The 22,342-nt window shown below is 36.0% G+C and overlaps 4 protein-coding genes and 1 non-coding gene across 7 annotated transcripts; 3 read left to right on the top strand and 2 right to left on the bottom strand.

Annotated features, from left to right (window-relative positions):
* Positions 1-512: 512 nt before the first annotated feature.
* Positions 513-3,425, bottom strand: LOC143215393 (dolichyldiphosphatase 1). Its single transcript, XM_076437501.1, has 6 exons — positions 3,287-3,425; positions 2,267-2,527; positions 1,797-1,897; positions 1,551-1,729; positions 1,258-1,485; positions 513-1,181 (listed from the first exon to the last, which is right to left on the bottom strand). The coding sequence occupies exons 2-6, from the start codon at positions 2,376-2,378 to the stop codon at positions 1,052-1,054; spliced, it is 750 nt and encodes a 249-aa protein (XP_076293616.1). The 5' UTR covers positions 2,379-2,527; positions 3,287-3,425; the 3' UTR covers positions 513-1,051.
* On the top strand, positions 2,944-13,745 carry Marf1 (meiosis regulator and mRNA stability factor 1-like protein). Of its 3 annotated transcripts, none has more exons than XM_076437497.1 (24): positions 2,944-3,213; positions 3,886-4,249; positions 4,312-4,455; positions 4,521-4,802; positions 5,078-5,244; positions 5,975-6,069; positions 6,146-6,344; positions 6,905-7,067; positions 7,152-7,442; positions 7,519-7,650; positions 7,737-7,889; positions 7,964-8,362; positions 8,750-8,925; positions 9,165-9,337; positions 9,425-9,636; positions 10,051-10,201; positions 10,296-10,471; positions 10,858-11,241; positions 11,319-11,522; positions 11,601-11,871; positions 11,944-12,311; positions 12,392-12,475; positions 12,561-12,942; positions 13,485-13,745. In XM_076437497.1, exons 2-24 carry the CDS (start codon positions 3,926-3,928, stop codon positions 13,538-13,540), a joined length of 4,986 nt encoding a protein of 1,661 aa, XP_076293612.1. In that variant the 5' UTR covers positions 2,944-3,213; positions 3,886-3,925; the 3' UTR covers positions 13,541-13,745. The 3 variants fall into 3 exon arrangements, with proteins under 3 accessions (XP_076293612.1, XP_076293611.1, XP_076293613.1); XM_076437496.1 differs by lacking the exon at positions 2,944-3,213 and adding an exon at positions 3,330-3,469; XM_076437498.1 differs by lacking the exon at positions 2,944-3,213 and adding an exon at positions 3,497-3,641.
* A 2,532-nt stretch (positions 13,746-16,277) lies between these two features.
* Nd-pdsw (NADH dehydrogenase (ubiquinone) PDSW subunit) lies at positions 16,278-17,911 on the bottom strand. Its single transcript, XM_076437502.1, has 4 exons — positions 17,525-17,911; positions 17,301-17,436; positions 16,606-16,742; positions 16,278-16,534 (listed from the first exon to the last, which is right to left on the bottom strand). The coding sequence occupies exons 1-4, from the start codon at positions 17,604-17,606 to the stop codon at positions 16,410-16,412; spliced, it is 480 nt and encodes a 159-aa protein (XP_076293617.1). The 5' UTR covers positions 17,607-17,911; the 3' UTR covers positions 16,278-16,409.
* Positions 17,912-18,085: 174 nt separating this feature from the next.
* Rpl3 (ribosomal protein L3) lies at positions 18,086-22,310 on the top strand. Its single transcript, XM_076437499.1, has 8 exons — positions 18,086-18,238; positions 18,594-18,786; positions 19,797-19,965; positions 20,241-20,376; positions 20,454-20,640; positions 21,068-21,270; positions 21,700-21,855; positions 22,053-22,310. Exons 1-8 carry the CDS (start codon positions 18,236-18,238, stop codon positions 22,251-22,253), a joined length of 1,248 nt encoding a protein of 415 aa, XP_076293614.1. The 5' UTR covers positions 18,086-18,235; the 3' UTR covers positions 22,254-22,310.
* Positions 18,448-18,523, top strand: LOC143215491 (small nucleolar RNA U43). Its single transcript, XR_013010392.1, has one exon. It is a non-coding gene; the product is annotated as a small nucleolar RNA U43 (small nucleolar RNA).
* Positions 22,311-22,342: the final 32 nt, after the last annotated feature.

The following is a 22,342-nucleotide window of genomic DNA, read 5'->3' on the forward strand; positions in this document are numbered from 1 at the left end:
TTTGCACGAATGCATAAAAAATTTTATGCGATTGCTACAGCGATAGTACTTATAATTGAGCAACATAATATGGTGGTTTATGTCACGTATATATATATGTATATAACAAAAGTAATTCGATACGTTGAATAGCGTTATGCGGTAAATGTAAATTACTTTGATAAAACAACGCTATACCGTTTAAAAAGTTACAAATCAGTACAGTCAGACGATTTCAATCAAACACTTGATTCAATGTTTGTTTTTCGTTTTAGATCTGAAAATTGTGTTTCAACTGTTTGCTTAGTCTGTTTGCATTTGTTTCGAGTCTTTTGATACGAGGTACATGTACGAATTTTAATATAATTATCGTATAGCTGTTTAGCAATAAACGAAGGAATTATATGTACAATGTTTAGAACTCATCTAAAACTTACAAACTGTTAACAATTCAATAATAAATCATAGCCAAGATTTCATGTCTTTTACCAGTCCCATAAAGATGAATGGTAAAAATGTTCAATAAATTATCATTCCATATTGCTAGTTAATGTCGCGTGTATCTGGTTCTACGATATTCTACAGTAAACAATATTTGTCTTTACAAAACTGAAAGATTTACATATATCATTCGCATAATGTATATACATTACTTAGTTACGAAAGTAAATAGATAAAAGATATACATATAAATATTGCTCGTTAAGTGTGGCGTATAAATAATTTATGAAAAATTATACAAACTTAAATTATTGAAACGTACAGGTTCCAACCATATAAATTGTGAAAATTTCTATGGAAAATTTGTACTAGTACCTTATGCATTTAGAAATATTACTAATGGCGAAATACTCTGCCACCCGTTATTCAAAGACGTTTCTCTGAACCAAACGAATTTTTGGATTTGTTTAATTTCGTCTGACCGAAGGAATGATATCACTTGTTTTTTTAATATACAATATATATGTATATGTACACATATATATTAAGTATATTAAACATATAATATATATGTATATTATTCAGTCATTTATTTCCTATTTGTTTTCAGCCTGTGGCTAGACATTAGACGTCATTGCGATTTCATTGATACAAGTTTACGTGCACGTGCTCGAGCTTCTGTGCGAATATTCGTATACTCGAACCAGAGAATATTAGGAATTAATGTTGTATCACGTATCAGTAGGTACTCTGATATCCGCCTAAAATTACATTATGATATTATAGTCTTTGTATCGTAAATTGTATAAAATTTTCATTATCGACATTGTTACATACCATGAAACAATATAAGGAAAAATTGGTATAAATACTACATGCATTATTAGAAACCATATTACGCCCAATATGATTCCTATGAGTGTACCATATAGAACTTGAGAAATAGAATGGTATAATAAATAAACCCTACTGTATGTCACTAAAAGAGAAACAATTATACAGGCAGCTATAGTAGCAATTCTCCAGAATCTTTCCGAGACGCTGCTATTATTGTTATGATGCAGCCTGAAAATAGGAAAACATTAAGGAATAGTTTTTCTGAATATTCATTAGAGAAAAATGTGAATTACCTGACGCATATAAAAAGTATTGTATACGCAGCAAAAAACCACATAAACTGTGCGTGCATCGACGGCATACCATATTCAACGAAAACACTATCGCGTCTCATCGGTCTTGCTTCGCGAATTGTATGTTTCAATACAAAATTGATGAAGTCATTTATTATAATACCGCTAAAAAATGTGATCTACAAACACAAAAGTAGCAATGTTATTTCACTTGTAAATCATCAGGATTATAAGATTCTTACTCACCGTTTGCAAGTCTCTTCTAAATAAGATCAATGTTATAAAACCAGCTATAATAGCAAACGGTGCTAAACTTATTAGAGCTAAGAATTTTCCGAATAGGTCACCTGAAAACATAATAATTACATTAGAGAAAGTGAGTGAAAAGTTAGACAAAAAGTACACAACATTGTTCCAACAACTATAACATTCGTCAACAGTTGAATATTTATAGCTGCATCTTTCCAACAAGTGTCTTTTCAACTATATTATAAATTGTTCATTAAATGTCGTGCATGCGTAAATTTCTGTGATAAAAAATGTAATTTCGTGGTTAATGTACAAGCTGTGAAATATAAGGTAAATTCTAAATGAAAATATGTTAGGAATACCATTTAAATAATAGTTTTTCTAAAGAAAGGAAAATAAAATTTATGCATATACTGAAGGTAATCGAAATTTACATAAATTTTGTTACAATATTGAAAGGTACTTGCCCTGGGGATATTCGATTAAAGTAAGAGACAAAGGAATCCATTCTGTCTTTTGCATAGTATCCTCGAAACGTCTATTAACTTCGCGAAATGACTCGTCCTCTAATGATGCCATATTACCGAAATTTTTGAAGTGACCATAACTCGAACTCGAACAACTCACCGCGCAGCAACAATCATGGAATCCACAAACACAGAGTACATAGTACAGCGTTCCAAGATAACAGAGTATCTAATGCCCACAACTGACGTCACAAGATAATTCTAAATAGTAAATAGACAGCGATATAAAAACGAGGTACATATAAGAAATTTTATATATATAGAATTTAGTATTGTTTTAAAATATCATTAAATTAATATGAAAATTTATATATCTAATATTATTTGAGGGAGTATGTATTCACGTATATTTATGCATTATTTCGTAAACATTTTAAAATTATTTCATAAAGAATTGTAAGAAACGACAAAACCGTGATATAATTTGGTCAGATTTTATTTACATGTTTCCTATATACCACTATATTGCACTATATACATAACAAAAAATCGTCTGCATTCTGCATCCAAATTTGAATAAGTGTCCGGTGACTTATGGACGGAAGTCAACGGAAGTGACGGAAGTGTAGCCATTAACAGAGAGGATATGAGAGTGGAGAGCGCTCACGCCCGGAGTCTTTTCTGCCGCCAGTTTTACCTGGTTTTACCTTACCCTATTCGAATTATTCAGAAATTTCAAGTGTATATGTATTTTATTTTGATATAATTTTGACTAGCATAAACTAATGAATCCCTGTAATCTATTTGCGATAAATTGAAATTTCTTTTATTTGTTCGAGCACAATTCATTTTTCGGCTACATAGTGATATAAAAGTTGCGAACCACTTGCGAACAATTTTCTTCAGTGTCTCTCTGTATAAAGATGCGTGCGTTTTCACATTTCACGGTACGCAAGAAGCGGGAGAGATAGTAAATCGGATACATTGATACATAGTATAGTTGCATGTTCGTTTACTTACTCGGTGTTTGCTTCCTGTATGTAGTATGAATTTCGGACATGAATTTCTGTATTCGTGCGATATTTCGTGTATTCTTTAAAATGTATTGAGAAAGTTGCAATCTATCCAACGTTTGACAACGATCCTGTTTATCTGCGTCTCTTGCATAGACACTTTTGCGACTATAATGAGTTAATGTTTTAGGTAACGTACGAATCTTTCTACACTGTATTACGCTGTGAATGTTGTTGGTATTAATTTTGCATAACATTCTCAAGATTAGATATAATTGTACGTGTGTTTGTTCGTTCGGCTGCGCATTTACTGCGTTTATAGCGTGTAGAAGTACGATGAATGCAATAGAATAAATGCTTCAGTAAGATTCACTTAATTTTAAACTTCTCAAATCCATTCACAAAAGAAACAGACTTTTATGTAATTCTAAGTTTCAAAAAACAATAAAAACATCTGTATTCGCAGAAAAATCTGCAGTCCACTTATCAGATTATTGTACTGAGTTTATCATTTGATAACATTTCTTAGACTCTAGTGCTATTCTTTCATTTCGTTTGTACGTTTTAGAAATTGTATTATATTCGTGTTTGTTCTATTATTTGCAGGTTATACGCTTGGGATGCTAAATGATACCTCATAAAACACATGGCAGACCAAGACGCTACAGATTATCATGCACTCTGTGCAAACGATAAAGACGAAATTGAAGGTCTTAACGAGAGATTGTTACAGTTATTATCCGCACAAAAAGTTTCGTCGCAAAATGTTGGAAACGACACGTTGCATACGCTGAGCGACACCAGTACCAATAACGGTAGCTTTAGATATGAAACGAAGGCGTCTACTTGGCCGTTCAGCCAACGCAAACACGATTGTTCCCTTTTACATCATGAGAGTCCGATTAATTTGCCAACTTTACCAGCATATCTACCACCTATCGGAGTATTTTGGGACATAGAAAATTGTCATGTTCGTATCGCATTGTCGACAAATGATTGATCGATCAGCTAAAGTATTGGTGTACATTTCAGGTTCCTAAAGGACGATCTGCTATAGCAGCGACACAAGTAATTAGAGATAAATTTTTTAGCGGTTACAAAGAAGCAGAATTTATTGTTGTTTGTGATGTTCGGAAGGAGACTAGTCAGGTTGTGAAAGAATTAAACGATGCTCAGGTAAACTAATCAAACGTATTTGTAAAGAATTGGTATTATCTGTTCTACAGAAATTTTCGCATTAGGTTAATTTAATACACGTTTCTGGAAGCTGTAAGAACGCTGCAGACGAAAAGCTAAAACAATCCATAAGGAGGTTCGCGGACATACACGGAAGTCCAGCAGCTGTGATTTTGATATCTAGCGATATTGATTTCGCCGCTGATCTCAGTGATTTACGTTACAGAAAGAAGATCCATGTGATACTTATACATATGAAGGATACTTCCGATGCGTTAATACTCTGTGCCAACGAGCATTATGAATTTTCAGAACTTATGGAATCACTGCCGTCCAATACTCTAGAGGTAAAAGGTTCAATAATATACACTGGGTCCTACCAGTCAGTAATAAGGGCCTATAAATTTTTTTTATTATACAATAAACTGCTTTTCATAAGTTTTATGCTTTCTGATTTTTTTTGGAAATTTTGAACATTGTGCTTGTCTCTCTGTCGATTTGTTTGTCTTCATTAACATTTCTGTTGCTACTAACACTTGTGTCTTTGCATGACAAACGAAAGTATTAGTTCTCCCGAGATTTTCAACTTTTTAGTATTTTGTAAAATTCGTGTTCCTTACAGGTTACTGCATTTTATTATCTTCTAGTTTATAATCTTCCTAAAGATCAAGATGTTTCGTCCATTAAACGTCGCCTTAAACAATTATCAGAAAACTGTGGTGGACGTGTAATAAAAGTCCAATCGAGTAATGCAGTTGTACGTTTCACTTCGCGAATCTTAGCAAAAAGGTATATATTTTTTATGCGTTAAACAATGTTGAACGTAGCTTTATACGATATACGTGCAGTACCATTCTGTAAGTTTCTTACCGTTTCTTTCATTGTATCGCAACGCGATAATAACATTGGTAGTACGGGTTGGGTTTAAAGAGGCCGCCCTTTGTAGAACCAATCACCTATTAGTAATTACCGATATTCCATTGGACTGTCGAGTATTAAGAAAACACCTACTTCCCGAGTAGTAGGGACAAACACATAAATAAGATAGATTTCAAACTGTGAACAGCAATGTAACGAACATAGTGGTACTGTAGAAAGATTATAATTTAGATTTGTACAACGTATTTGTTTCATTTATGTACATTGTGCTGTTACCATTGAAACTTATTATCCGATATACCGTTATTATTTATCGTTTTATTTTATGTGTTACAACGTTGACTCGATCCAATGATTTTATTTATATACAAGGTAAGTCGTTAGCGTATATGTACATAAATTAAAAGAACAAAATTATGTATTTTCAAGTGACTAAGAGAATCCATTCAAATGTTAAAACATCTATTATATCAAATATATAATATGTCTATTATATCAAATCTCTATTATATGATAAATATAACATGTTCTGCGTCCTCCAAAGGTCATTTATAGACAAATTTGATTATCTTTCTGTAGTGGAACCTTGTAATTACAGTTACTCAGCATTGCTCAATAACAACGTGGCTTTTTTTGTTAGGGCTCTGAAACATATGAATAGGAAAATTGTCCTTGGTTCGGAAATTTCGGTAAAATTGCTGAATAAAAGCGAGACTTATTTTCAAAAATTTCAAGGTAATTTATTCCGGTATTATATTTATAGGTTGATATATATGATACACGTTAATAACATAATGATTTATGATCACAGGAAACTTTACAAACAGAAATCGTGCAGTGAGTGAATCAGAAATTGCAATTAGTTCGTCAAAACAAATGTATAGTGCAAGTACTTCGGTTTCGGGTGGAAGAACCCTTCAAATTCCACATTATCAGTCGGCGTCACCAGTTCTTGGAACATATGCTTCAGCCTGGAATGCTCATTGCGCTCCTGTCTCTGCTCCGCCAGGGTAATTCTATGCACCGCATCCAACGCTTTACTTGCCTTATCCATTTTATTTGTAAGCCAACCAATTATTTCGAGTGGCATATATTACCAGCTAACTTCTTTCTTTTTTTTTTGAGATCATTGAACGAAAGAGAATTCATTAAACTTCTTTTTGATATAGCACGGACATTAAAAGAAACTAGTAACAAGTTTCCGGTAGTTAATAATATATGTATTTATAGTAATAAGTAGACTGCGGAGCTTTATGCATTTATGGCTTCTGAAAAGTTTCAAAAAATGCCAGAATATATCCTTCGACAGAATTTAGTCAAATTTTGATGTATTCCAGATTTAAAAATTGCAAATTGCATAAGCTTCCGTAGTCTAGTAATAAGTAATCTTTCACAAATGATGAAATCCGAGATCAGAGCCTTCGAGTCGCAAGTAGACGATTACTATTGTCCTTGCTGATTCGGGCAGTGAAGGTTTGAACTTTGATCTTATCTGATTTGTCGTTGCAAAAGATTACGATACAATTCATAGAAATATTTCTTTTTCATCTGTTATATTTCCCCTTTACAGGATGATTCAACAACCGTCAATTTTCGTTGGAAGACCATACTCCAGTAATAATAATGTATCTTTTAATAGAGCCTATAATGAGCTTGCAAGGGTCCAATCTCCATTATTTTGGCAAATCTCTGGTTCATCACAGTTTGGTCATATGTGGGAGGAGCAGTACAAAGTATGTAGAAAATGTTTATATTACTTTCACGGGTGTAAACGTTTACAATGTTTGTGGTAATTGATTTTTACGAATATTTTGAAGGTGGAGAAAAAATTACTTAGTAGAAGAATTCATATCCCGCAGGCTCGGGATAATACAGCCACGAGTAATGTATCCTCTCGAACTCCAGAGGGTTTGAGGCGTATACGAGGAACACATAATTCTTTTGTTCAACCTCCAGAGTGGACTGGGTCACGGCAGCAACATCCTCAGTTAAATGTTTCAGCGAATTTCAATGGAAACGGACACTCTCAGTTGAATTCGTTCAAACGTCGCAGTCCGTCTCCTATGTGCGATCTGCAACCGCGAGAACGAAATCAGTGGAATGGACAGGTACGAAATATATCATGTATGAAATCAATTTCCATACACCTATGTATTTTCATTGTTCGTCTCTTTATTTTCGAAGAATCAACAACCTACCCCTGCGTCTAACGCTAGGACACCGTCACCGTACGAAAATTCCATACAGCCAACCAGTCATCAGAACAATCGTACGTCTCCTTATCAACTGAGCGATGCAGAGAACGAAGAAGTAGAGGTGCTTTATTGTTTTTATTTATTTTAATCGTAATTCCTTGCGTCCTCTAGACAATTATTACATATAAGATCTTTCTGTTATTTCAGAAATTCTTCAATCCAATAAATAACCACAATGGAAGTTCAATGAACAACGAAACTTGCACGCCTATCGAATTGCAAGTAACAAATCTAGACCAAAGTATTAATCCAAAAAAGATGAGGCACATGCTTGCCTCGATCTTCCTGGAACACGTAATGGTATTGAAATTTAATATTTTGATTGGGATAACAAATGAGCAACCTAAATACTCACTGTACTCGTACTTTTTCAGGTATTAAACGTCTCAATTTTTACACAGTCCGATGGTAATTTTGCTGCCAGCGTCAAAGTACCTTCTCTGTCGGACGCTCAATATGCGATTTCCCAATTACATCGACGCAAAGTTGGCTATAAACGTATTCTAATAGCGTACGCCCATAGCGGTAGAGCAAGTCCCCAGGTTGTACGCGCGCAGATCGTGATGTTGTTGCAAGAAGTACCAGGGCACAAGCTTCCGCTTTTTAAATTCCGTGAAATGTACGAAAGTCGCTTCATGATTTCCATCAGCGTTTCGGAGCTGTACAAGATGAAGGATGTTTGTATCGTCACCGAGAATCCTGGTGGTAGGATGGTATCTCTAAATCCAGATCACAGGAATACCCCATCGCCTTGTCTCAATACAACGGCTCAGGTGTGTGTCGTTGAAATCTTTAGCATTATCGAGCGTTTCAAATTATCAGATGATTGCATAAGTTCGTGCCCAATTTGAAAATAAAATGCAATGGTTAAATTTTAAAGAATACAGCTTTATTAATCAATTATATAGTCACCATTCTTTTCTACAATTAGAAAAGACACTTGTGCAATCATCTGATATAATCAACAAATCAAGAATGATGCAAAAGAAGCCGAGTTCGAGCTTTTCCAGTAACAGTAGAGCTACAACGTTGTTCCTTTTACCGTCGAAGAGCCGTGACGACAGCTCCAAGCGATTAATAGTTTCTGAAATAATAAATATAGCTTGCTTGTATCGAATCCATCGTGTACACAAGATCAAAGGGAAATGTCTCGTTTTTAGGAGGAACAAGTGGAACTACCATACTGTACCATTCATATGATGAAACCATGGTCTGACAAAGGATGGGCTGAACAGAAAGTAGCGTCGCTTCCTAATGTAAAAATTTCTTTAAAAGTTCTTGATGCGCGTATACATCAATTACTAAGCACACACAACGGAAGTTTACCACTGCCTAGGTATATCATTTACGATATTATTAACTTCTAATTACTCGCATACAGCATTTACAATCTCAAAACTTTAAATTTAGTGTTTCAAGCATAAACGAAGATGTCGATCGCACTAGCAAATATCTGTTTTGCATTTTGAAGTAGTTATTTCATTGAATGAAAATTTATTTATGTTGTAATTGAGTAATTGACGCATTCAGTATCGTATATATTTCAATCAATCTACCCGCGATTAATCGTTTCAGCTTGCCAAATTGTTATGAGGCTGAGTTCAAAGAAAAACTACAGGTAGTTGATAGCGGTGTACCTTTGGAGCATTTGGTATCCTGTTTGTCTTGCGTAGAATTGAAGCAAGGTATGGGCAGCGTTAAATATCTTATTTGGACAGGGGATCAAACCCACGATCATAATCACGAAGGTAAGATCATTCAATCGGAATCTACATACGTACAATATCGTTTTCTTGTTTTCTAACGATAAACCCACGTATCGCATTCTTCTCCAGAAAACAAGTGTGTAAGTCCGCCACTTGCGAATCAACTAGCACTCTTCAGTCGCGAGTTGGTCGATCTTTTGAAAACTGCTCCTCACTGTCAATTGCCGTTTAATCGATTTATACCAGCATATCACCATCACTTTGGACGACAATGCAGGGTCGCCGATTACGGATTCACTAAACTTATCGATCTATTGGAAGCGCTAACACATACTGTGCAGGTAAATTGAGAAAAAGATTATTCGGTTTTCTTCATCGTCCGTAGTTTGCAAGAGATTGAATTTAACCCTTTGCACTCCTTTGTCGAGTGTGACTCTACATCGGAGAAAGGAAAATGTAAATGAAACGTGTGTATACGTATTTGGTTCTTATATTATTTATTCAAGTCGTATTTTTTAGTTAAAAACAAATACAAGCTCCAATATAAATTACAACAAAGCTTGAGAACTATATTTAACATAATTAGTAAACAAAATTGTTTAAAACAAGTAGCAGTCAACGAACTGTCCTTTGAAGAAAATTTCAAATAAAACACTTAAAATAGTAGAGAGTTGTCGGCAAACAAAATTGAAAAACAATTCGGAGTGCAAAGAATTAAGAAGAAGAAATATGAATTATATCACTCGTCGTTTCAGGTGATGGGCGAAGGAAACAATCGAGTGGTAACATTGTCTCACCGAGCTCAAGTGCGTCGTTTTACATCGGACTTGTTAAGAGTTCTAAAATCCAAAGCCAGCAAGCAAGTGGCGCTATCAGAGTTCCCAAGTGTTTATGTCAGAGTAATAGGTAGCTAAACGTTTCCTTTTAATGAGTTCAAACAATTACATTGTAAGATTGTATTGTATTGAGATCAGATAAGTAATCGGAGTACTATGCACAGCCAAGCCATGGGACATCGTGGATTACGGCGTTTGCGAGATTGAAGACATCCTTGGCGAAGTGTCCGAAAACACCGTTGTCGTCACAACTATCAGCGACGGAGACAAATTGATAGCAATACCGAAACGGGAACAAACTGCGGAAGAGATCGAGAGAACGAAACAATTCTCTGTAGAGGTAAAATATAGTAACCAGATCTTGTGGAGATAATTATTAGGTTGCAGGGAAAGTTCTGTCGTATGTTAAAGAAAATATTTGAATCAATTTATAAAAATAGATGTTTAATATTTGTATTAATGTTTATTATTCAATGATGGAATTTCTATTATTTGCCATCTTTCAGATAAGCTGTACATTCTTGTTTCCCAATCACTTGCTAGCAACATGTGTTTTTCATTTGCAAAGCAAAATTACCTGCTTATTTAAAATACGACAGGAAACCATGCAACATTTGTTGGAAACATTTTTTCGTACAACAACTAACTTACGAATTATTTGAGATCGTCACGTTACGAAACTCACGCTGTACATTAATGAAACTACATTGATCCCTTCGCGCACAGGTTGTGGAATTGCTACGACACGCGCCTCAATGTAGAATGCAGTTTAATAAATTCGTGCCTTCGTATCATCATCATTTTGGTCATCAATGTCGTGTATCCGATTATGGTTTCACCAAATTGATCGAGCTGTTCGAGGCCATACCGGACGTGGTCAAGATCGAGGATAACAATTCAGGAGAACGACAGATCTCCCTAACAGAAAAGGAAGGTGTCCGCGTACTTTCCGAACAGATATCAAAATTAATCGGGCGGTCGAAAGGTAGTCTCAGCATCTCCAGCATACCACAGAGTTTTCTGCGACAGTTTGGTTACGCGCTGAAACCAGAACTGTTCGATTGTGCGTCTATCCTGCAACTTATGCAGAAGCTTGGAGATACAGTAAAGGTATTCTCAACTTCAAGATCAACATCGAAAGCTCGTATTCGCTTTCAGCTTACGTTAAACGACGCTTCAACTTTCAGATACTTTATTTGGCAACTGGCCCAGTAGTTGCGATGATCGATCAGTCTCATTTGCAACAATTAACTTTACAATGCCGTCGAGTATTGATGGACAAACCTGATCACAAAACGACGCTTAAACAGTTCCAACAATTGTACAGCCAGTATTATTCGAAGCAATGCAACATGGACGAAGTGAAACAAAATCAGTCGAACGTTGTTAAGGTAAGTCTCGAAACGAATGGTGCTACAAAGATTTTTGCGGATGATTTCTTTACATAAGCGGAACGACGATTTTTTTAGTTTACAACGGTAGACAACGAGGAGTACATAGAGCTCACTCCGTTGCACAGCTTCGCTTGCAACTTATACCGCGTGATGATGAATTTCGGTGGATCATTGAGACTCCCACAATTTGAGACTGCATACTTGTCAACTATAGGTACTGTCTGCAAACCTGCGAAATACGGATTTTCAACAGTGTTCGCGCTTTTGCAAGCCTTGCCCTGTACAGTCACGATACAGTTGACGCAACGTAAAAAGACAATTATACACCTAAATAAGAAACTTGCTGGTACGTAACCGATTTGTGGAATTATGGAATTGTTCACATTTCAATGATGGATATCCTCTTCTTCCGAAACAGCCGTTGGTATACCATTGCCACCCGCTTCCACGTCGGCATCGTCGCACCGCGATACGGATTCCAGCAACGAATCATTCGAAAGCGATTCCTCCTACCGCGTCAATGTTTCAATTAATCCGTTGTCGTGTTCATCAAAATGGACAGAACAAGCCACCGAAAACCAGATTTCCTGGAAACAATCCAACGAAACCACTCTCTGGTCCAAGGAATCTGATGCGTACTGGAAGACGTCGACGTCGAAAGATCAATTAATTAATTGGTCGTTGCAGGAGAGCGGAAGCGAGAGCTTCCTCAAGAGCTTGATGCGCACTCCGGTCATACCACCTGCTTTTCCACCACCACCACCGAAACCAGATTCTCCATCCGAGGTATTTTTCAAGTATTTTGTCATTCTTCTGTTCGTACGGCGGTATTTTTCAAATTATTTCATTGGTAAATCTAACTCTAGGAGAACAAAGATCAGTGGGAATCTTCAGTTTGGACGACTCCCACCAAGTTTATGTATCCGCATGATGAGCATACCAATGTACAGGTAAGCGATTGGATACTCTTTTTCTTTGACGGTACAAGAATTAACGTGGTTTATTTGACTTGACTATCGATTTTGTTTTGTACAGGTTCCTCCGCTAACTCTACCTCTTTCATGGAGTCAAATCCTGTCAGGCGACAGCGTATCCAATTTACTGTCACCGACAAAAAATCTGCTGCCGGCAGCTGCGAATCCTTTGAATCCACGCACGTCTCCTTACTTTTCCTCGAAACGTAACTTGGTCGTGGCTCCTCATCCTTCCGAGCTACCGCTCCCTTCGCTATCGTTGACTCCGAAGAAAAGTGGGTTCACGGAGAACATTACAAGCACGCAATTCGTTGCGGACAAACGAGAGAAACGGGCCAGTAAATCAACGGACGAAATTGATTCTAAGAACACAGACAACGATAGCAGTATCGCGGCGGTCGCCGATACTGAACACGAGAAACAAAACACTCCCACGAAGCAATGTAAGTAGTCAGTCATAGCGTTCTCTAGTTATTCTTAGTTAGTTATTCGATATACAGGGTGAGTCTCGTAACGTGATGATCTCAATAAACTCGTAAGATATTTGTCGTATGAAGAAATGTTTCGAACAAATTTTGCATGGATTCCTGGTGGACGTCAAGTGCTCTAATCTGTGTTTTATCGTGATATGAGGACGTATTATTAGAAACACTGGAACGCAAGTGCATTGACCGTTTTAAACTTGTTTGAAAAATATCTCAGTACTCATTTTAAGTCCCACTTTGTATAAAATACGTTTGTACGCAGAATTTCATAATTCATCCGAATTTCAGAGACAATAGTAGACATTCCATTTAAAAAACTGAAGGTGACCCACATATCTCGATATAAAAAAGCAAAGTAATAAAAAACAGAATAGACCACTGTATATGTCCCCCAAGAAACCATGAAACTTTTCTTGGAAACTTTTTTTGTACAACAAATAACTTACGAGTTATTTGACCCTGTAGATGCTTGTTCGTATGTTAACGTTCGTCTTTTGCAGTGTTCACGGGGAAACGTCGTTTAGCTGCTCAGTTCAATCAACCCATCGAATCCTAAAAAATGGTACATATGTATATATATATACATACATACATATATATATACATATATATATAGAGAGAGTAAGAGGGAGAGAGAGAGATTGAGAGAGAGTTTGATCATGTACAAACGTCGTCGTGTACGCTGAAAGCGATGAAACTCTGGCATTGAAGCACACACACACACACACACGCATATACACAAGCATCGCTAACACGCATTTCTTCAAATGTGTGTTATTCGGAATTAATAAAGAAGGGATTTCTAGCATCTCGGTAGGCTGTTACACAGCAGGCTCAATACCTATACACCGTTTCCTGACTGGTAGGTACCCCTCCTTATTTATATTTGAAATATAATGCTAGTAGTATATACATATATTTACATATGTACATATATTATATATATATATATATATGTGTGTATATGTGTGTATATACGAATTTGATACATACGCGACAAAGAGCAGAATTTATTTTCAAAGAGTGTGAAAAGAAAGTATGTATGTATGTATCTATGTATGTATGTACGTATGTATGTATGTACGTCTGTATGTATGGATGTATGTATGAACGTATGTGTCTATGTATGGATGTACGTACGTACGTATGTATATACTATACATCTCCACACGATAATAATACCTATGTACTAAGTAGCTATGATTTCTGATTTGAAAAATGTGAATACGTGTGCGGCGTTTGTACCGAGTGATATGTATCGATTATACTGTGTAAAAAAAATTCATGTAGCATTTTTCATACTGTGATATAGAATAGAAAGGGAGAGTGCAAACGATATATAAATACATGAGGGTAAACTTAAAATTGGCAATAATTCTGCATATATCATAGGTTTGGGCCAGCTCTAATATTCATTTCTGAATTGATAATTGATAATCGCCAATTGATAACAGTCCTGAAAATATACTGTGTAAAGAAAAGAATCATACATCACTAAAAAATAAATGTACTTCTACATGCAATATTATACATATATGTATATGCGAGATACTTATTGCAATTTTGTTTGTCTCTAATTAACAAAACTATCGTGATGAGAATACCACTGGCCCGAACCTATTATTTATTGTAAATTATTGTCCTAAAGAATAATTTGCATTATAAAAAAAAGAGTCGAGACATATTAATGAAATTGTCGTGTCTAGATATAGTATCGTTACCAACTATAAAACTATTTATGTCAGTCAATTCCCTTCATTATTATCTGTTTGTTTTTATATAGCACAAATGATTTTTTAAAATTGTATTACAAGTGAACGTATTTTGAATGTTTTAATGATAATTGGAGGACCTTGTATAATACTTTGAAACGTCACACTGTCTCATTGTGTCATTGTGTACGCGAAAGTAATTTTAAAACGAATATGAAATATGAATGCACGTATAGTCATTGCAAAAAAAAAACTTAAAGTCGCAAAAAATCGAAAAGATCGTACGGCACAAGAAATCAGACTTTTATGAAATCAAATTGAGACTAATTTCTCGAAAAGATTGTAATGCGGTGACAACTAATAAAAAAAATGTTTTATCGAGAATAAGACAAAAACGTAAGACTCTGTAGAATTGAATTGTATCGATCGGATCGCAGAGCATTCATTTTTAAAACGTCGGTACTATTTTATTAGAATATTTTGTGTTTTCAGTTTCGAATGAGAACAATTGGAGAGAAAAAAAAGTAATAATGTTGGCATTTGATATGCTGTAACGATGCATTATTGGTAGATTTAAAGACATTAACGCGTGATGGTAACAGAAAAGATTGCTCTCTACGAGTTACACGTAAATGATCTTGTTGATCTCATATTTTATTTTAATTATTAAGGGATTTGTTCGATTGAAAATAAAGTATGTGTACAGTTTCGCAGTCGTAAGGAAGTCCAAATCGTGTATTTACTGTAACTGAGAGACACGGAAATTGCCACTATGTCATCGTAATTCGGAGCGGTTACATTGCTTTAAAATGAGAAAAGAAAATAAAAAAGGAAAAAAAGAGTAACGATGCGATATATCAATCAATTTCATAATATTAAAAATTTACGATTCGTTGATCGACAATCATGTATTAGTATTTTTATGAGACTTCCCGGTATCCTGCGATCATTAATCGATATCTATTAATTTATACGAATTATACGAAATACTTTTGTTACGTGTTATATTTATTACGTAAGAATCGATTCTATTATATTTTATATTTACGCAAAAACTAGTGATAATTTTTATTTCGCTTTTTCTTCTGTTTTTTTTTAAAATCGAATGAATCTGATACAATTACGATTTTCTATTAGTCGTGTAAGGTATGTTCTTTTTATATACTTTTAATTTATTCTTTTAAATTTGTAATATTACCCCCACTTAACTTACGTTTCTGTAAGTACATCTATTGCTTTATGTGTGTATTCGGTAATAATATTCCGACTAATAGAAAATTCAATTGGTCCGTATGCAGGAAATGTTGATGAAATACATAAAGCACTGTAAGGAAAGAATTGTATCGGAAAGTTTTATTGTAATAACGAACGTAAACAAAATTGTAAAGTGAAATCTTCGATGGAATCAATGGAATCTTCTGAACAAGTATTTAATAAAATAATTTGTTATACATGTACAATAAACATCGATGTTTTTATATGCCGTTGAAATAGGAAACGAATAAAAAGAAAATTTCCAGAACACGCATAAAACAATAAACTACGAGAAATATTGGTTACAAAAGACACGAAAAAGTATAGTTTTGTATACTTTATAAATTAGTTTATTTGGCTCGTTTTATCGAGTCACTATACAACGATGTAAACGCAGATTTTCTCTTCAAATGCGCTATACGTGTTACATCGATTAATTATCTACAAAACTTAATATTATTAAGTGGCTTGAATTTGCTCTTTCATACCGCTTCCAACAGGTCCGTGCCGTCTTTCCCAAACCATACGATGCTTTTGCTTCATGAAAGCGGAACGCACATTACAGTTAAAACCAAGGTCCCCATCTGTGTTTTTCAAGATACATCTGTATTAAATCGAACGCACGACGCTTTTTATATAAAAGATAAAACCTTACACTTTATAAAATAGTTTGTGGCATTATCTTCATATATTTTCCTTAAATGAGCGCAAACTTCTAGATCCTCGAAGTTCTCCCATCCACAGTGTTCATATCGATCTCTTAGTATGACCAAGACCTCTTCGTCGACCATTCTAAAACGAAATTTTACCGTACAGACTGCATTTTATATATATTCATAGCGTATCTGATTGTCTACAGTTCTTTACTTGCAGCAAAAGATTCCTGGTCTGTTTTTTAATGTTTAAGAGGGTAGTCTTGTTTCCAGAATTGCAAGGGTGTGGGATATGCCTTCCCAATTCTCGGTAACGCAAAGATGGGGTTTTTCAGTAGTCAAAAGGGCTAGATAAAAGATCAATCTAAGCCGCAGTCTCCCTCAAAAGTCCTATTTTTACGTTTGCGAGGCATCATTTGCATTATTCTGCAGCATGTAGCTGTCGCAGTTTTATAATGGAAGTTACGCCTTGTAAACGTAAAATAGGACTTTTGGGGTATACCCCATCGCATATATTATCGAGAAACATGAAGGCGCATCCCATTCCCTTAGAATCCTGGAAACAAGACTAACTTCTTAAACAATTGTAAAACAAAACAATACATCGTTCCTGATCAGGAATCTTCCTTTGTCAATTCATAATTCTGAAAGCGCTGTATATTGATTTTCATTTGAACGTTAGGAAAACTGATATTACTTATCACGTTTAAATTGATAATTTGCCTCGACGTAACAAGCTAAATCTCGTTCATGACACGTATCAATTGTTGGAACTCGACGGAATTGCTGATGGTACCATGGATACTTCTTCTGATTTGGCTCGACAATTTTTTCTATTAAACATAAGAGGTTTATTTAGTAATTATTTCTTTCTGTACCTGTTATAATAATAACATAACCAAATGTCTGATTAGATAATACCTCGGACAAAGGTGCATGGCCCATCTACTATGTAAATCAAGTTTCTTATAAATCGGCTGAACGCATTCGGATTATCGTCCATTTCGTTGCGATCAATCAAATACAAAGAACCAAGAGAACGATGAAATTCGCCTGAAAAGATTATTACAATCACAGAACCCTTGGCAACCCTTGGTCCAAGGACTTGCCTAACAGCCTAAAGCCTAACAGGCGCTAAAGGTCTAATTCACTGGATTGGTTGTTACGAACAGTACACGTTAGACCTGTTAAAAAATCACAATGATTATCGTGCACATTTCATTTGAAATTCGAAGGAATTTTTCAATTGAATAAATCGGTTTTGAGTTATTTCTACGAACTATTTAGTCCATAAAAATTAGTTGAATAAACATCTGTCATCTGGTGACTATTTAGTGACTGCGAGAAAAAATTGTTTGCATCAACTGCAACAAGTGTTCTATTTATTAGATATGAAATAATGTTCGTAAGCAGTAAACAATGTCTGAAAAATAACATGTTCGAAATGTATAGAAATGTTAACATAAATGTGTATTTTATATAAATCTGTATAACAATTTGTTTTCAATTTCTCCGGATTTTTTCCAGAACCTAGGGACTTTTTTGTCGTTGCATTGTAAACCTGACCAAGTCCCGAAGGTATAAAAGCGATCTTAACGGAAGTGATCCTCCATTTTCTTCGTTGCGAGCATCATGGTAAGTACGTTACACGTTTCGTCGAAAATTCAACGCGTCTTGAACCGATTATTATTCGATTCTCAATTTCTTGCAAGCTACAATTTCGTTAAATATTGCACAACATAACTGTTACCGCGAGATTTGTTTTTAATTTCTATCGAATTGATCCTAAAATTGAGAAGTATTTGTGCAAATAATAGATCGAGACCACGTGTTCTGCGTTCACAATGATGATTCTAGATGTGTACAGTTTATGGTTTTACCTGAACAACCATGAGGAAAATTCTAGGGCGGTCTGATTCCTAAATAGCTCGAATATTTCATTCGTTCCATTCGTTCCACGAATTTAATGGAAGATTTCGTTTGATTGTAGTCGCACAGGAAGTTCAGTGCACCCCGCCATGGGTCTATGGGTTTCTACCCGAAGAAGAGGTCTCAGCGTCATCGTGGCAAAGTAAAGGCCTTCCCCAAAGATGATCCCAGCAAACCAGTGCATTTAACCGCGTTCGTTGGATATAAGGCTGGTATGACCCACGTGGTCAGGGAAGCCGATCGTCCTGGATCGAGTGAGTTACCATTTCATGCGATTACGATAAGATTACACCTCAACAATTTTGATAAGATTTAAATATGTTGTAAAACTCAACATTCTGAACAACTTTTTCCTGTACATGTAACCACCGCACAGCCTTATTTACTTTCGGAGATATTCACGAGAAACTGCAGCTACTTCTGCATTGAATTTTGCCTATACAGTCAAGTCGCTATCTATGTACACCTTCGACCGCGTCGAACGTATTTAGAAAAATACAGCGAAGCTCGAGATGCCGCATAAGAAGTGTAAACATAACTAGTCCAACGACAAAGCTTATTTATTTTTCATTATTTTTTTATTTGACTTTGACAAACATTCGTGGCATTTTTGTAATGAAAATATGATATAATTCCGATGATATTCACTTGGGGTAAACTTTCCCTTGCGTAACCAAACATTTTTGCCTTTCTCCTATTAGCTCGAGCTTGTTGCCCCCCAGTGGAAGGGATAGGCGAACTGACTTGGATCGGTCACCTCCGTCGCGCTTAGATTGGGACTTTACTTTATATCTGTAGAAACAGTTGATGTAGTAGTAGCTGCGGTTTTCCGTGAATATCTTAAAAACTAAGGCTGAGCAACGATTACGCGTATAGAAAAAGGTTGTTCGGAATCTTCACCCTGACGACATATTAGAAAATCATTGAAATCGGTGAGGTGCGTCACCTTTTATGCACGATTACCATAACCGACACGATAGCCTTAGTTTGATAGACGCAGAAATGCGTCGGTCGACTTTGGTCGTGGTTCAAGAGCTGCTTGATATTGTGCAGTAAGATCTTTACCACAGTGTCGGAGAACAGCTCTATGCCCTGCATACGCAGCGAGCAAGGAGGCACGGCATATTCCATATTCTCTTGGGAACCCATTGGGTGATGATCATTGAGACAAACCATGCCTGGCATAGCATTCTACTATTTCTAAATAAATGTTCATCTTTAAACAATTTGTATCATAACTCTAAACATCGTCCGTGTTTTGCAGAGGTGAACAAAAAGGAAATCGTAGAAGCAGTCACAGTCCTCGAGACACCACCCATGATCGTGGTCGGTGTAGTGGGTTACATAGAAACTCCTCACGGTCTACGTGCTCTCACCACAGTTTGGGCTGAGCATCTTTCCGAAGGTTGTCGTAGAAGGTTCTACAAAAACTGGTAAGAAATTGTTCTCAGTCTTACAATGTGTTCACGATTTCATTGTAATGCCATTGTACAACATTACTAAAGTAATCTGAAATCAGCTCTCCGCTCGTTTCGATGAGAGCAAACTTTTGGATTTAACCACAAAGGAATGAACTCTTTGGAACGGTTGGTCTAAGAATTGTGTACAGTCTCCGCTCGATCTACGATGAGACTGGCACGTTTCAGATGGCTACTTGATTTCGATGTACACAGAGAGAAAGACAGCCGTTACGGTTACTTTTCTACAGGTATAAGAGCAAGAAGAAGGCATTTACAAAGGCTTCAAAGAAATGGCAGGATAATCTTGGTCGTAAATCAATTGAGAACGACTTGAGCAAGATCAGGAAATACTGCAAAGTTGTACGAATTATCGCTCACACACAGGTAATTTTCGAAATTAAGAATTACTTTCGATGTTTCGTACATGTGAGATCAAATGTGTGTTCTCTGTCTACGAATAGATGAGATTGTTGAAGCAACGCCAGAAGAAAGCTCACATTATGGAGATTCAACTGAACGGTGGAACCATCGAACAGAAGGTCCAATGGGCTCGTGAACATCTGGAAAAGCCTGTGCCGATTAACAATGTCTTTGCTCCGGATGAAATGATCGACGTGATCGGTGTCACGAAAGGAAAAGGATACAAAGGTTGGATCAATTGATTATTTGTTCAGATATCTTGTAATTATTAGACTGCGGATTTTATGCATTTATGACAAAAATGGAGAGGTGTAATTTCAAACAGTGAAAACATTAGAAGAATTTAAAAATACTATTATATTATTTTCGACCTATTAAATATATCACGGAAGAAAATAAATTTCTATTTCACTCCAGTTTATTGCAATTGAAGTAGAATATTTTTATTTTGCATAAAGGTTCGCAGTCTAGTAATCATAGTTCTGGACTATATGATGAGAACACGAAATGTGCAATCTATCTGATTCGATTGAAGATAATATTCGTGCTGCCTTCCTGCTGATGATGTCCTTTGCTATAAATACATTTATTAACTTTCACCAGAGGAACTTGTCTACGCGATAGATATTTAAAACGTACGACTATATAATTTCAGGTGTTACGTCCCGTTGGCATACGAAGAAATTGCCACGTAAGACGCACAAGGGATTGAGGAAAGTTGCGTGTATCGGTGCTTGGCATCCAAGCCGTGTGTCCTTCACTGTTGCGCGTGCTGGTCAAAAAGGATACCACCATCGTACCGAAATGAACAAGAAGATCTATAGAATTGGTCAAGGCATTCACACCAAGGATGGCAAGGTATGTGCCGATGTAATTCTTCCAACTCGCCTCGTCCCTACGTTACTCTTCTTTGTGAAGATAAACAATCTTATACGAGGCGGATATAAACGTTCTATGTAGTCATAGTGCCTGAAGACGTGTACCTCTTACGCTTTAGGTCTCCCAAAGCATACGACACTTTACATTTTTTTACTTAAGTGGGTAGTCTCCTTTCCAGGACTGCAAGATTGAGTTTTTCAGTAGTGACAAGCGCTATATAAAACATCAATCTTAAGAGTCCTATTTTTACGCCTCGTAAACGTAAAAATAGGAAATTTGTCTAGCGTTTTTGACTACTGAAAAACGCCATCTTTGCATTATCGAGAAATGGAAACAAGAGTCTACCCCCTTAACCGGTTATACTGTTATTTAACCGGTTTTTAAATAACATTTACCTCCTCCTTTTAGATCGTAAAGAACAACGCTTCCACGGAGTACGATCGTACCGAAAAGACGATCACTCCCATGGGTGGTTTTCCTCATTACGGTGAAGTGAACAACGACTTCGTTATGATCAAAGGATGTTGCATGGGGCCAAAGAAACGTGTGATCACTTTGCGCAAGGTAACCGATCGCGATTACAATTTTTCTTGAAGAATTCTCTGTAGTTTATAGTTCACCGTGATGAATATGTAAAGAGCCAAATATTTACAGTATATGAATCTGCAATGATCTTTAATGATAGGACTGATACGTACGATAGAATATCAATACGTTACGTTTCAATACGATTACAACATAACGAATATTTATTTTTATAGTCTCTGTTGGTGCACACCAAACGGGCCGCGTTGGAGAAGATCAATCTTAAATTCATCGATACCAGCTCCAAATTTGGACACGGTCGTTTCCAGACCGCTGCTGACAAAGCTTCCTTCATGGGTCAACTCAAGAAGGATCGCATCCGTGAAGAACAAGCTAAAGCTACAACTTCTGCGCCATCGGCTGCAGCTGCACCGTAAACATTTTATTCTTTGTACGCTGTACGAAGTGAACAATAAAGTGTTTTTGAAAACAAATGTTGTACCGTTGTATTTTTAGTTTGTTGAAA

This window comes from Lasioglossum baleicum, chromosome 13 (genome assembly GCF_051020765.1).
Source record: "Lasioglossum baleicum chromosome 13, iyLasBale1, whole genome shotgun sequence".
In the NCBI taxonomy this organism is placed as follows: domain Eukaryota; kingdom Metazoa; phylum Arthropoda; class Insecta; order Hymenoptera; family Halictidae; genus Lasioglossum; species Lasioglossum baleicum.

Coding starts and splice junctions, on each gene's coding strand:
- Nd-pdsw (XM_076437502.1), bottom strand. CDS start 17,606: ATGGACGATAATCCGAATGCGTTCAGCCGATTTATAAGAAACTTGATT. Junction 17,437..17,524: donor GCCATGCACCTTTGTCCGAG/GTATTATCTAAT, acceptor TATGTTTAATAG/AAAAAATTGTCGAGCCAAAT. Junction 16,743..17,300: donor TATCAATTTAAACGTGATAA/GTAATATCAGTT, acceptor ATTTCGTTTTAG/AATGGTCGACGAAGAGGTCT.
- Marf1 (XM_076437497.1), top strand. CDS start 3,926: ATGGCAGACCAAGACGCTACAGATTATCATGCACTCTGTGCAAACGAT. Junction 5,245..5,974: donor TCGCGAATCTTAGCAAAAAG/GTATATATTTTT, acceptor TTTTTTTGTTAG/GGCTCTGAAACATATGAATA. Junction 7,651..7,736: donor CAGAGAACGAAGAAGTAGAG/GTGCTTTATTGT, acceptor CTGTTATTTCAG/AAATTCTTCAATCCAATAAA.
- Rpl3 (XM_076437499.1), top strand. Junction 18,787..19,796: donor AGCCGATCGTCCTGGATCGA/GTGAGTTACCAT, acceptor CGTGTTTTGCAG/AGGTGAACAAAAAGGAAATC. Junction 20,377..20,453: donor GAATTATCGCTCACACACAG/GTAATTTTCGAA, acceptor GTCTACGAATAG/ATGAGATTGTTGAAGCAACG.
- LOC143215393 (XM_076437501.1), bottom strand. CDS start 2,378: ATGGCATCATTAGAGGACGAGTCATTTCGCGAAGTTAATAGACGTTTC. Junction 1,730..1,796: donor TTAGAAGAGACTTGCAAACG/GTGAGTAAGAAT, acceptor TTGTGTTTGTAG/ATCACATTTTTTAGCGGTAT. Junction 1,486..1,550: donor ATACTTTTTATATGCGTCAG/GTAATTCACATT, acceptor TCCTATTTTCAG/GCTGCATCATAACAATAATA.